This window comes from Physella acuta, unplaced genomic scaffold (assembly GCF_028476545.2).
Source record: "Physella acuta isolate Inbredline_101_S28 unplaced genomic scaffold, ASM2847654v3 ptg002339l, whole genome shotgun sequence".
NCBI lineage: Eukaryota > Metazoa > Mollusca > Gastropoda > Physidae > Physella > Physella acuta.
This window is the reverse complement of record NW_026733833.1, coordinates 80,001-94,237: the sequence shown is the minus strand read 5'-3', so window position 1 is coordinate 94,237 and position 14,237 is coordinate 80,001. Positions and strand designations below refer to the sequence as shown.

General features: G+C 38.6%; 1 protein-coding gene across 2 annotated transcripts; it reads right to left on the bottom strand.

The window, feature by feature from the left end:
- Nucleotides 1-218: 218 nt before the first annotated feature.
- Nucleotides 219-8,015, bottom strand: LOC131932993 (uncharacterized). Of its 2 annotated transcripts, XM_059289868.1 has the most exons (4): nt 5,504-5,559; nt 2,286-2,326; nt 1,858-1,921; nt 219-1,361 (listed from the first exon to the last, which is right to left on the bottom strand). In XM_059289868.1, the coding sequence occupies exons 3-4, from the start codon at nt 1,913-1,915 to the stop codon at nt 442-444; spliced, it is 978 nt and encodes a 325-aa protein (XP_059145851.1). In that variant the 5' UTR covers nt 1,916-1,921; nt 2,286-2,326; nt 5,504-5,559; the 3' UTR covers nt 219-441. The 2 variants fall into 2 exon arrangements, with proteins under 2 accessions (XP_059145851.1, XP_059145850.1); XM_059289867.1 differs by lacking the exons at nt 2,286-2,326; nt 5,504-5,559 and adding an exon at nt 7,983-8,015.
- Nucleotides 8,016-14,237: the final 6,222 nt, after the last annotated feature.

The following is a 14,237-nucleotide window of genomic DNA, read 5'->3' as shown; positions in this document are numbered from 1 at the left end:
ATTACCTGGAATAAGACACATAGATGATTGGATACACCTGGGAACAGTTGGAGAGACTAGCCCAGGACAGAGATGCCTGGAAAGCTCTTGTCAGCGGCCTATGTCCCAAGAGGGGTGACAGGCAAACATAATTTAATGTCTCCTAAATTCAGACTGAAATGACCTAAAACTTTATGCAGATTTTTTATTTAGAAGAGATAGTGGTTATCTCCCTTCACTTTATCTTAAAATGTACCCTGTTTGAAGGAGTTGTCAATGAAATATATATAACAAAACAGCAGAGCAAATACAGCTGACCCATTCTCCAGAGCTAGGTGATTTATTGGAAAAATAAAATTTCTATGTCTCTGTTATCTTAGTACACACAGAGATTGAAAAAAAATTAATACTACAATAAATTTATAATCCATCGTAACTGTTGCTATTATCATTAAAAAAACTTTACAAGCTTTCATCGCCGAATGAACTAAAATTTGTTATGCTGTTGGATCCACTATGAACATGGTCATAGGCATAGTAGTACGGTTCCCTCCCTAACACAAACAGGAACGCACCACTGCTACCTGGACAGGTAGGTGCAGTGTACGCATACCTGGTCATTGGGTAGGACTCGCTGTCTTTATCTGTCCATTCACCGATAGAAATCTGCTTAAAACAACCGTGGGGGTGAGACACCAATAAGGTTAATTTATCATGAAACATCGTATCGTCATATCTGATTAGTACGTTATACGACAAACCATCACATTTTAAACATGTATCATACAGCTTCTGCAGAAAATCCAAGTCATGGGAAACACAGTGCAAGTGACAGATATCGTTCACTTTGTCGTTTCCCATAACATACACACCTTCCAGATCCACTCCGACGTTATCCTCGTCATCGAACCCAAACCTGACAGTCGTCTGTCTGGCTTCTACATCATCAAACACCACATGCGTAGCCGTGTACACAACAATCTCACCAAACTCAACCACAGGCGACTCGGAATCCTTACACTCCGAGCATGGACAAACCTCTTCGTCTTTCTCGTAAAATATCATGACTCTCCTCACTCTTCCGCTTCCTGTCTGCAAGAAATTCGTACCTTTACGGCTGGCGAACGGATAAGGCGTATCCGTCTCCGCGTAAAAATCCGGACGATCCGGGCTGATGTATTGGACGGCTAACCTGACCGTCAGCTCAGCGAGAACTTTAGTGAGCTCAAACACTTCGTCATGCTGGTACTTCAGTGGGAGGTGGCTCCGGTTGAAGTCCTTCACAGAAATGAACCCATCGTGTTTGGGGTTTTTGATGCAGGTCCTTCTGAGGTCGAGTAAGCCGGCTTCACCCTCACAGCTGCCCTCAAGTTCAACAGTGCCTTTAAAGGGTAGGAAAACATTTAAAATAATTTTGTATTTTAACAACCAAACAATAGCATTCAAGAAATAGCCTAGCAGTAGAACGCTAAAATGCTAACTTGAAAATCTCGAGTTCGAATCTGGATTCAAGTCAGTGGAACGTCCTTGAGTCCACCAGACTTCGTATCTTTATTGACTTCGGCATATAAAGGGATAAAGTGGTCAGCACTATGCACAGCCGCCTTTGCTTTCCCTAACGTGAGTTGGGTACCCATCATAACTGGGTGGACTTAAGGAGATCCTAATTACTTGAACTCAAATTCAAACTTGAGACATTCGGATAGCAGTCTAACTCTCTACCGCAATTCAAGTGTTAAAACTTAAACGGTGGTTAAAATTGTAAGTACTAAAAACAAGCTTTGTAGTAAGGCCTATTTTCAAATATCAACTAATTAGAAATGTGTAATCCTTGACAATCTAATTTGAATGTTTCTTTTAATTGTTAAACTTTTTTACCTTGAAAAAGCTTTGCTAAGTCACCTTTTCTTTTTGTCGTTATTGTGTCACTGGCCATTGATGCCTAAAAAGTGACATTGCAAAACATGTTAGTATTTTAGTAAAAAAAAGTAAATGTATCTCAATTAAAATTTTATAGTCACTTATTAAAAAAGCTAATTAATTAAATTAGGCCTAACAGCTATTTAACAAAATATGTTATAGCAGGCTGAATAATTATCTTAAGTCTGTTGCATAGGTAGAAACAGGATAGAAATAGTCTTGTCATTATTAATGATAATGATTATCATTAATAATGACAAGACTATTTTTAGTGATGCAAGGCCCAATAATTATGAAAAGTGGAATAGATCTAGATCTATATTAAATTGAAACATAGATTTTTCTCTAAATAAATGGTAAGTTGAGAGTTTACGCTAAGACATTACATTGTTTGGATATACAATATAGAATCTGGATCTAGATCTAGCTGTAGATAATTTTAATATGAAATAGTCCTCAGAAATAGTGTATGCCAGTTACAGTATGTTTAGGCCTAAAATCTTTTTTGTAATATTACTTTACAATAGAACTAGAAATCTAGATCTGGTAATCTATCGTTTTAGGTACGTAAAATCGGCCGAGACTAGTAATGTGAAAAAAGGTGACTCATTACATTTTAGTAATTATTTCATATTTTGAATTTTAAAGAGGATTTATGTTTTGAAAGTTACAAAAATATTATCAGTTTCATAAATGTAGCAGTTTTTAAACAACTGTATTTGAACTTTTCAGAAGAAAATAATGACTAGCGATGTTATCATCAGATGCAGCCAAGCTTATTTACATTTAGCAGCCATCTTGTTTAGATTTTTTTTTGGTAAAATTATAGTTAGAGATTCAGGGGAAACCACTCTTACTTACAGATGGCCGATGTTTATATAGTTAATATAGCAAATCTTGCTCGCAAACACTTCTGTTTTAAGTTAATTTCTGGCCTATATTATCTATATGTACAATTCTCTTCTTGGAGACGCTAGAAAACAAGCTGTAAGCGCGCTCCCTACCACCCCACCCCTATATGGTCTGGTGAGCTGTGGTTCACACTAAATGTTTACAATCGTAGAGCCGGGTTTAGTGACAGCTATTAGGGGCAGATAATTTAGTTTGAAACGATTTTAAACTTAGGGGAGGTAACTAAGAGGAGGCTGCTTTCACGGGGGGGGGGGGGGGTGTAGAGTAGGGGTTGGGGGAAAGGAGGGTGGGGGTAGTATTGTTCTTAACGACCTACTGACAGTGTTTAAAAGCAAATATTTTCAGTGGCAGCATTGGTACTGTCGAATTCACAAATTATGAATTACTGAAAAGTAGAAAATAAAACAACTAGGCCTAAATAGCGGTGCATGATATGCTGCGCGTTGGCTCATATTGACATATTTATTATTTAGCCATTGATTTTGGTTTTTATTCAGTTCAGTTATATCTAATAACTAATATTTATATTTGACACAAATATAATTTAAATATATCACAATTTGAATTTAGGCCTACTTCTATTAAATTAACAATGATTACAATGAGGCAACTTTCCCGCACATTACTTTTTATTACCCCTTACCTAGATCTAGATCTTATCTAGATTCTAGACAACTAAGACTAGTGTTAGACTAGTTATAGAGTCCTTGCAAACACGTGACCTAAATCACGTGATACCTACGCCCGCCGCCACAGTGGTGTACATCAGACGTAAACACAATCAGCTGTTCGCCAGCGCTGGACGTGTTCACCAGCGCTGGACGTGTTCACCGTATGTAAAGAATCGCGCCCGCGGAAAAGGAAAAATATGTTAAAAAACTTGAACTCTTAGGAATTGAAGATCCTTATACAGTTATTGACAGTTTCGTGGATAAAATAAATATGTGGCCGAAATTTCTAAACAAAAATACTGTTAGTAATACCGTTTGCGTTTAGAGTTTAAGTAGACGAAGCCGATCAAATGCAGTAATATATTATAGGTTATCTACTGTAGCAAACGTGAGACCACTTAACTCCTACAAAACCCACACTACAACGGCTAATATAATCCATGGGTAATAACCAATCTGGGTAGCATGTTATACAATTTAAGACCCTTATAATCCACATTAATACTGACGTTCAACCCTCATGATGGCTGCCCCCACCTGTATCTAGCCCACAATAAAACCTAAGAGGAGTCTGCCCTCCCCTGAAAATGTCTCACCTCCGTGATACCCAGCCCCACAGAGATAGTATTTCTTATATAATTTTGACCCTCAGGGCCCAGCAGGGAGAACAAAGGGGAAAGTCCCACTGCTCTCCCCTCAACACTTCTCACCTCGGTGTCATGTTATGTCATTTATAGCACACACGGCTTATCAGGGGAAAGCATTAAGGCATTAAGAATCTTAACTCTGGACAGCTACACACTAGTATACTAGCTACACACTAGGTGCCTACTGTAAACTACTAGACTGTAGGCCCTATGTAGACCTGCAATTGTATCAATTGTAGACTGGGTCCATTGTTATTATTCTAAACCATCTCACTTATAATGTTTCTAGCTTGATTTGTTTCTTTTATAAACAGTGGATTTAAAAAAAAAATTAGCCTAATCATTAACCAAATAATAATAATGTGGTTATTTGTTGTTGGCTGGTATGATCTAGATTGTACTACTAGGCTACAAAAACTTAGTAGACCAATATTACTAGATATGAATTTGAATTTAATTAAACTCAGTCCAGTATCAGATACATATTGCTGTAAAAAGACAACAAAGTAGGTAGGCCTTAGTAATTTATTAAAGCCTTCTACTACAATAATATCAACTACATGCTTGTATAAAGTTTTTACAATTTAATTTAAGTAGCAGATTCTAGATCTAAGTCTAGTCATACAATCTATTTCAATTTCAGAAAATTTCGTTTGCTAAAAAAAATGATTAGATAATAGAGCGAGATTTTAGATCTTAGAGACAATTAAATGCTTTATTAGGCCTATTATGACTACTTTTGATTTATTATGGGTGTATTTTGAATCGAATGTAGATCTAAAGTAATTAAATTTAAGTAAAGAAGTAGATTCTAGATTCTGTCTACCCAGCGGAGCCAGGTATTAGGCCTACTATTAGATCTTATTATTCTTATTATTACTTTTGACTTTGTCTTTTACTATTAGTATTTATGAAGGTCGAGCATATTTGTTTTATTAATAGTTATCTTTTATAATTAAAATGAAGTTTATTATTTTACTGTCCTTACCTGAAACAAACTATCGAGAACTGCATTTGATCAGATTCGGCTACTTTAACTCTAAACGCAAACAGTATTACTAACAGTATTTTTATTTAGAAATTTTGTCCACATATTTATTTATACGAAACTGTCAATAACTGTATAAGGATCTTCAATTCCTAAGAGTTCAAGTTTTTTAACATATTTTTCCTTTTCCGCGGCGCGATTCTTTACATACGGTGAACACGTCCAGCGCTGGTGAACACGTCCAGCGCTGGCGAACAGCTGATTGTGTTTACGTCTGGTGTACACCACTGTGGCGGCGGGCGTAGGTATCACGAACGGACGTGACGTCATATGAAAGGACTCTATAGTCTTAGAACTTAGACTCTCAGTAGACTAAGCTAACTTACTAATAAGTTAATACTTAGGTCCTAGATCTAGTACTTAAGAATAAACTTTAAAGATTTCAGATTTATCTTAGATCTAAATCTAGGGTAATCTATCGTTTTAGGTACGTAAAATCGCCCGCGACTAGTAATGTGAAAAACAGGTGACTTCTTAAATTTTAATAATTATTTCACATTTTGAGGAGGATTTATGTTTTGAAAAATACAGAAATGGTTCCTTGTTTCATTTATGTACCTGTTTTCAAACTAAAACTTTTCAGTAATAAATGAAGACGAGCGATGTTTCCAACAGATGCAACAATGCTCATTTACTATAGCAGCCATCTTGTTTAAGTTCTTTCTATGTTAACTTAAAGCGGGACATTCAGGGGAAGGCAACTCTATTTTACAAATGGCTGCTGTTTATATATTAATATATTATATAGGAAATCCTGCTCACAAACACTGCTGTTAAAAGTTAATTTCTCGCCTATATTGATATATTTAGCTATTGATTTAGGTTTAGGCAGAGCCGGCGTTAGGGGGTGGCGAACGGGGCGGTGGCCATAGGCCCCGCGCTTGAAGGGGCACCGCGCTTCAACAATGTCATTGTTATCTGAATCAGTTTGTAAACTTAAAAAAAATTGTTTCTGAATTCAATTGGGAAAAACTAAATGGTCGAATGCCGACGTTGTTGATTGTTATAACTGAGGCCACGGTTTATGTTGGTGAGTCCCACCTGAACTGGGAAAGGCCGTAATTCGATACAAAAACAGAGTCACACCTCCCCTTTGTGTAGGGTACGGTCGCCTGGCATTTGACCTGAGCTGACTGGAGATGGCGGTCGAGAATTAGCCCACGACGTAAAGAGATACCCTATTGTATGCGGACCGATGAAGACGTCCTTTTAGTGAGCAGACGGGATGTCTGTAGTAGACAGTTAGTGACCTGATGAACTCTAGTCCTGACTTTCTTGTTGTAGATGTCGTATAATGTCGTATATGTACAGTGTTTCTTCCAGACTTTTTTCTCCGGGGGGGGGGGGGGGGCACTTGAAATTTTAGGGGGGGGGGGGGGGGGGGGAAGCGGTAGAATTTTTACAGGGGGGGGGCCTTACCCCCCCCCCCCCCCCCCCCCCCCGAAGAGATGCCTGGAAGAAACTCTATATGTAGGCCTACTTGTCTTGGTATAACAAAATTAACATTCAGTTGCGTGGGCTTAGGATTCTATATCAGGAGGGGGGCATTAAACAGGGTGATTTATTATTATTTTTTGGAAGAAAGTTAAAACTGTTGTTATGTTGTGTCACCTTAAGGATTCACCCTTTCCAAGACAGAATGATTAATTTAGCGAATTCATCCAAATTGTTTTATTCAATCGTCTTCCGATGGTGCTGACATGATATAGTCAGCGAATGGTCTTCGTCGCACAACTTTTATGGAGGAAGGGGAATCTTTGAAGGCGATGAAGGGTAGTGATTTAATAGTCATTGATATTCCCCCAATAAACGCGGTCTTTCAATTTATATCTGATACTTTGGTGAACTTTAAAACACGACATTTGTAGAGTGCTTAATCCATTTTTTTAATTATAGGGAAATCCTTTACAATAGTTTAGACAATAATGATTTTGGTTTTAAAATATTGTATGAATTCCTAACAAATTTTGAAGTCTATACTGTTTTGATACATCAGGCCGAGTTTGCTGTATTGTAAACTTTATTTTCCTAATTATTAAATTTTCTTAAGTGATTTGGTATGAATTACATAACTGTCAAAACTGATTTAATATCTTAGCAAGGAAAAAAAAACTAAGAACGTTGGGTTAATACATGGGAGAGATAAAATTCTGTTATTATAGTGGAAAGTTTGGCATTAGCTTATAAACTCCAAAACATTTGTGTTATTATGTGTACATCACATTATATATAATATAATATAGGCCTAGGCCTTTATACACACATACATACACACATATATATATATATATATTATATATATATAGATATATATATATATATAGATATATATATAATGGAAAGGCCCCGCGCGGATGGTTGGCCCTAGATTACCCGTTTTCCTAACGCCGGCTCTGGGTTTAGGGCCTATTATTCATTTATCTATAATATTTGACACAAATAGACTCTATATCAAAATATACTTTTATAAAAGCCTTGACAATGAGGTAACTTTTTCGTACATTACTAGTCGCGGGCGATTTTACGTAGATCTACCCAAAACGATAGATTACCAAATCTAATCTAATCTAGATCTAGTGATCTAGACTATTCTAGTATTCTAGACCTAGATCTAGACTAGAGATCTGAGATCTAGATCTAGATCTAGATCTAGTCTAAATTAAATGAATCCTAATTTAAATATAGATCTAAATATAATAATTCGATGTGTGCATATAGGCCTAATTATTTATTACTAATTAATTATTATTATTGTTAATTAATAATAAGGCCGGTCTACATGCAACACTGTTAGATCTATTTTACTTGGTTTGTTTTGTAAATTCATTTGTCTGCCATTTTTATGTAGAAATGTAAAAACTAGATTCTAGGCCTTATCTAGATTGTAATTCTTCGCAAAGAAGATTTCCAATAAAAGGGGAGATAATAGATAGGCCTAAGTCCTAGGCTAGTCCTGGGGTTTGGCATCACTACTAGACCAGCTAACATATTTTGTTCAAACTGGTCTAAAAACGGGTTCTAGAAATACCTTGCACAGACACATTTAGATCTATAAGCCACATCATTCATTCATTTAGTTCTCTCTTAATATAGATCAAGGCCTACACACAATTTCGTCGTACGTTATTTCCAATGTTAGTCTTAATACTTTTATCGATTCTAGATCTAGATCTAAATGTAATGAAGATTTGATGTTTTTGATATTTTCACAAGCTTTTATGTAACATTCTTTCTCTGTTTATCTTTTATCTTATAGATCTAGAATCTAGGTCGCAACTGGAGAGCAAGAGTTCAACCACTTTTTACGAACCAGTTTCTTTGAAATTTGGTACGTGGGTCAAGATCCGATGACAATGCAATGTGACATCAAATTTGACACTATTTGGCACCAGAGGCGTAGTGAGGTGGGGGGGGGGTGGGGGGCGGGGGTGCGGACCGCACCGGGTGACACCATTTAGGGGGGGGGGTGACACCAAGGCAAAAATAGTAAAATATATAGGAAAAAATTTGAGCGGGTAGGGGGTGCAAATCGAAATTTTGAGGGGGGGGGTGCAAATCGAAAGTTTGAGGGGTGCGGTGCAAATCGAAAATTGAAAGTTTGTCCCCGGGAAGAGTCGCTACGCCTCTGGGCGGGGGGGGGGGGGGGGTACACCATTAAGTGCCGCACTGGGTGACACCCGACCTCGCTACGCCACTGTTTGGCACTACTGTATGCACATTGTTTGTGTTTATTTGGTGCGCTATTCTTTTTAGTCATGCAATTCTATTGTTCTTTTTTTTAAAGTACAAAGTATAATATGTTATGTCACATTATTTGAATCCACGCACCACTTAGTCAATTGTCACCACATTAGATTCTAAGCCAATGTTGGGTTAAGATGTAGCCAGTGGCGTAGCGAGGTCGGGTTTCACCCGGTGCGGCACTTAATGGTGTCACCCAGTGGCGTAGCGAGGTCGGGTATCACCCGGTGCGGCACTTAATGGTGTCACCCCCCCCCCCCCCCCCAGAGGCGTAGCGACCCTTCCCGGGGACAAACTTTCAAATTTTCGATTTGCACTCCCTCCTCAAGTTTTTCTCTATATATTTTGCTATTTTTTGCCTTGGTGTCACCCCCCCCCCCCCCCACCGGGCGCGGTCCGCACCCCCCGCCCCCCCCCCCACTCGCTACGCCTCTGTATGTAGCCAATATTGGTAAATAATGTTTGGCCAATATTGCTAACTGATTTTTGGCTAATATTGGTAACTTATAATATGTTTGGCCAATAACTGATGTTGGAAACTTACGGTTGGCCAATGTGGGTTAAGATGTGGCCCAATATTGGCAACCAGTGTTTGGCCAATATTGGGCCAATACAGGTGTGCTGACTGGGCCCGTCATGGGACGTGACATCATTGAATTATCAAAATTACTTTTCATTTAAATATGATTAACATGATTAACCGTTGTTTTTGTGTTGTTTTTTTAGCGCAATTTCCTTACAGAAATTGCGATTATTAATTCGTTATTTCTGGATGGATGTGTATCCGCAGCTTTAAGTCGTATCTCCTCCTCAACGAAGCAATATCGAGGACTAGTTCCAAAAGCAAATATGTTAAGCAAGTTCCGAGGATGATTGTGGGCCAAAAAAATTCCCGGAATTCCTTCCTGGATTTCCCGGAAAAGCCAAAAAACCTCGAAAAAATGCAGTGTTTTGGCCCATATCTCGGCAACCAGACCACTTAGCGACTTGAAACATTTACCAATCGATTCCTGCCATAATTTAGAACAATATTGCCGAAGAAAGTTTTCAAAAATATCCTTTCGTTCGGTCAAAAAAAATTAATTAAGGAAATTGCGCTTAAATTGTCACTAGACTTTTTATTAACTTGTTTTTTACATTTCTCTAAGTGCACATGATTTTAAGTAAATGAAATCGGCCAAAAGTAGATGCCTTCAGTAAGTTCGATCTCTAATTTAATTGACCTGTGCAATAACAAAATTAATGTGATTTTCTTACAACTAGCCGAGAAGAGCTATAAATAAATAGACATCTCACACACTTAGTCACTAGGTTAGGATGTCAGAATCCCATTAGTCCAGTAACCCCCACAGCTCACACACACACACACACACACACACACACACACACACACACACACAGACATTATGGATGAAATTTCCCCAGATATCCAATTACCCTGCCCCATCCTGTTGACACGGTTAATGCCGTCACCAGAAATAATTGGGTCACTGACCTACTGACCAGATTTATTCCGATTCTTTTTCCGTCTTCAATCAATACAGCTGAACCTCGTTCACACTGCTCTGTTTACTGTTTATATAATTTAGCTACAGAATATACAGCTGTAGAACTACACACTATCGCGAATTATATACAATATATATATATATATATATATATATATATATATATATATATATATATATATATATATATATATATATATATATATATATATATATATATATATATATATAGGCCTATATATAAATGTTTATAAATATGTAGGTCTATATATATGTATATATGTATACTTATATATGTATATATAGACCTATAAATATAGTTATATAGATATATAAATATATATATAGACCTATATACATATATATATATATATATATATATATATATATTTATATATATATATATTTATATATATATATATATATATATTTATATATATATATATATGGGATGTATATATATATATATATATATATATATATATATATATATATATATATATATATATATATATATATATGCATATATACATCACATATGTATACACACATATATACACACAAAAACATCTATTTATAAAATACATAAAATCCCACAAACAAATTGTATATATATATAGGAGCCTGTAGGCCTATATATATATATATATATATATATATATATATATATATATGTGAGTGTGTGTGTGTAGACCACTACCGCCCCCATGCCTTCTTGTAAGTACACATGTATGTCTATGTTGAAATGGTTGGGCCTAAGCTTGACCAAAAACATTTTTCTTACCGACTACCCACTTGAAGGGAGCTATCGACCGACAGGAAACAACAGACAATACCTTTTGTATCGCCTGTCATATTTCTTTGTCACTTCCCGTTCATTATCTTGGTCTTTCTTTTAGCGTTGTTCTATAGGCTTTAGAAAACTGTCATTAATTGGTTTAAAATATCTTTTTTTTATTAAAAAAAAAACATTTGTGTGATCAGTTATTGCGTAAGTTTGGGGATGTGCATAGTGCTGACCACCACAGTATGCCATTATATGCCGAGGTCAACGAGGGAACATAACTTGTTATCTGTTCCCATGGACGATAGGTTTGAAAGGGCTACTTTTACTTTTTGGGGTTTACTACAATATGGCCATAAATTTATATATATATATATATATATATATATTGTTACGTACCCCCTTCTCTAATCCTTTCGAACTAGTCAGGGGATCGTAAACAAGAAGAAGAAAATGAAAATAAATAAAAGCCAACTTCAGTAATCTCTATTTATTCGCCACAAAATACAACATCTAACATTAACCCGCCACCACATGGAACACAATAGGAAAAATACACACAACTAGCTACAACAACTACAGTCCTTAGTACGACTACCCTACTTGTCCCTAACTGTCAAGCCTAGCCTAGGTCTAGTACATGTCGTGGCTTTCCACTAGCTCACAGAGACGACCCATGTCTGTCTCCTCTAAAACCTAGCTATCCGAGACGTGTCCGTCCGTCTCCGAGTGTGTGTCCCGAGTGTCTGTCGAGTGTCTGTGTGTCCGTCGAGAGTGTGTCCCCTAGTCTCCGGTCTACCCTCCTAAAGTACTCGTCCCCCGTTCTACCCCGTGGGAACGATTTTAATTAAGGCCTGACCCTAGGTCATATCCGTCCATGACGGTCCCCTCGGCCCCCTCCGACCTGGAAGGTTTTCCCAGCCGTAAAACACGGACCGTCTCTAGCCTAGATCAAGCATCAACGGTCAGCCCGTGGTGTCACCAGGTAATTTATGGGCTGTTGGCCACGTTAATAGCCGAGTCCCCCAAGACACCAGGTATGCACCGCCCACAGCGTGGTACCCAATCCGGTGTGGCCGTCACGGCCCAAAGGTTCTCACGGCCAGCACTGGTCAGCCTCTGACCACCGCCAGGTTGATGGATGAGCGTGAGATCGCTACCCCAACATACGGGTCAGCCCAGGTCAAACATCAGGTGGTCGTAACACCCCCTCCCTTCGAGAAATTAATTCACCGCAAGGGGAATTAATTGAACATATCTTACTAGACCACCAGCCCAATCTCACAACTCCTCAAAAGTCCCAGAATAAACCTAAATAGGACTAAAACAGTTTAACATCATCATCATCAAAAAGATAAGAAACGTGGATGATTTAGTCACAATAACAAGTTTGGCTAAATACACCAACCACAGTGTCATCAAACATAGACATCAAAGTAAATAAAACCGCAAATCTGCAACACATGCGTCACTGTCGCAAATAATCTTAATGTTGAAACCAACAGTCTTCGTTTTACTGATAGTTACGTCATCAGTCAACAAAACCTGTCAGTACAATTAAAAACAGTCACAAATTCATCATCATGTAAAACATCAATTACACTTTTTTTTTTCAAACAAGACATGTAAAAGGGTACATTCTTTAAGCCTGAAAATAGTTCATTTTGATTAGAACACTTGCATCCTGGGAAAACATGAAACAGTCTATCTTGGGAACAGTTCTAATAGGTTTGAAACACAAATTAGTTTTCCGTCTTTCGGGTCATCATGAGTCCGTAAACATAAAACTTAAGCCGAACTTTATAACGGCGCAGCACAATTTTAGTGACAGAGTTATTGTCCGTCCACAACAACAACAACTCGCACATAAGGCGTGGTTTCACAGGACTGCTTGCAATGTAGCCGTGTTTTGACACGATGTTAATCCTGAACATCGAGTCACACGAAAAGGGAACGATTACACGCCCTGTCTCCATGAAAGCGATGGGGTATGCGCTCGCATGTACGCACCCTCGGTTGAAGTAAGTAGCGTGACCCGCTGAGGTCACCGTCTCCAGGTGGTTGGTCTTGACCGGGTCGGTCAGAGAACCGTAAATCACCTCCGTGATAAGGGGAGGGAAGCCTGAGTTAGGCTCAACTCCTAAACAAGAGGTAACGACTTTGCTCGTCACCGACGTTGACAAAAGATTCGTCGTCTCCTCAAACTCGGGATGTAGAACACCATCCGCGTGACCTCCAGGTGAGGTCATGGCCTCCAGGTTGCTGGACTTGGTCGGGGAGAAATCAAATACTGCTGGGATCATGGGAGGACAGCCCGTGTTAGGCTCACCTCCAAGACAAAGGGTAACGATTTTGTTCGTTACTGATGCTGGCAAAAGATTCGTTGACTCGTCTATCTCTGGATGTAGAACACCATCCACGTGACCTCCAGGTGAGGTCATGGCCTCTGGGTTGCTGGACTTGGTCGGGGAGAAATCAAACACTGCCGTGATAATGGGAGGACAGCCCGTGTTAGGCTCACCTCCAAGACAATGGGTAACGATTCCGTCCGTTACCGATGCTAGCAGAAGAGTTGTTGACTCGTCTACCCGAAGGTGTGGGTCACCATTCACATGACCTCCAGTTAAGGTCATGACGCCTTCAAGACCACAAGTAGTAAGGTCTTGATCAGATGCAGTTACTGGTTCAGGTTCAGACGAGGACAGCCTGTTCTCATGGGTATTCACTCTCTCGGTGGTTACCCTTATTTCAGCGGTGGTTGTAACCACTGGTTCTGATATTGACTGCCCCTTTTCATGACTGGTCAACATCAGAGTGGTTGCCGTTATATCATCGGTGGTTGTATCCACTGGGTCAGATATTGACAGCCCCTTTTCATGACTGGCCAATAACAGAGTGGTCGCCGTGATATCATCGGTGGTTGTATCCACTGGGTCAGATATTGACAGCCCCTTTTCATGACTGGCCAATAACAGAGTGGTCGCCGTGATATCATCGGTGGTTGTATCCACTCGGTCAGATATTGAC

What these genes read in the sequence shown, in the direction of transcription:
- LOC131932993 (XM_059289867.1), bottom strand. Translation starts at nt 1,915, where the DNA reads ATGGCCAGTGACACAATAACGACAAAAAGAAAAGGTGACTTAGCAAAG. An exon ending in CTTAGCAAAGCTTTTTCAAG is followed by an intron (nt 1,362 to 1,857) that starts GTAAAAAAGTTT and finishes TACCCTTTAAAG; the next exon opens with GCACTGTTGAACTTGAGGGC.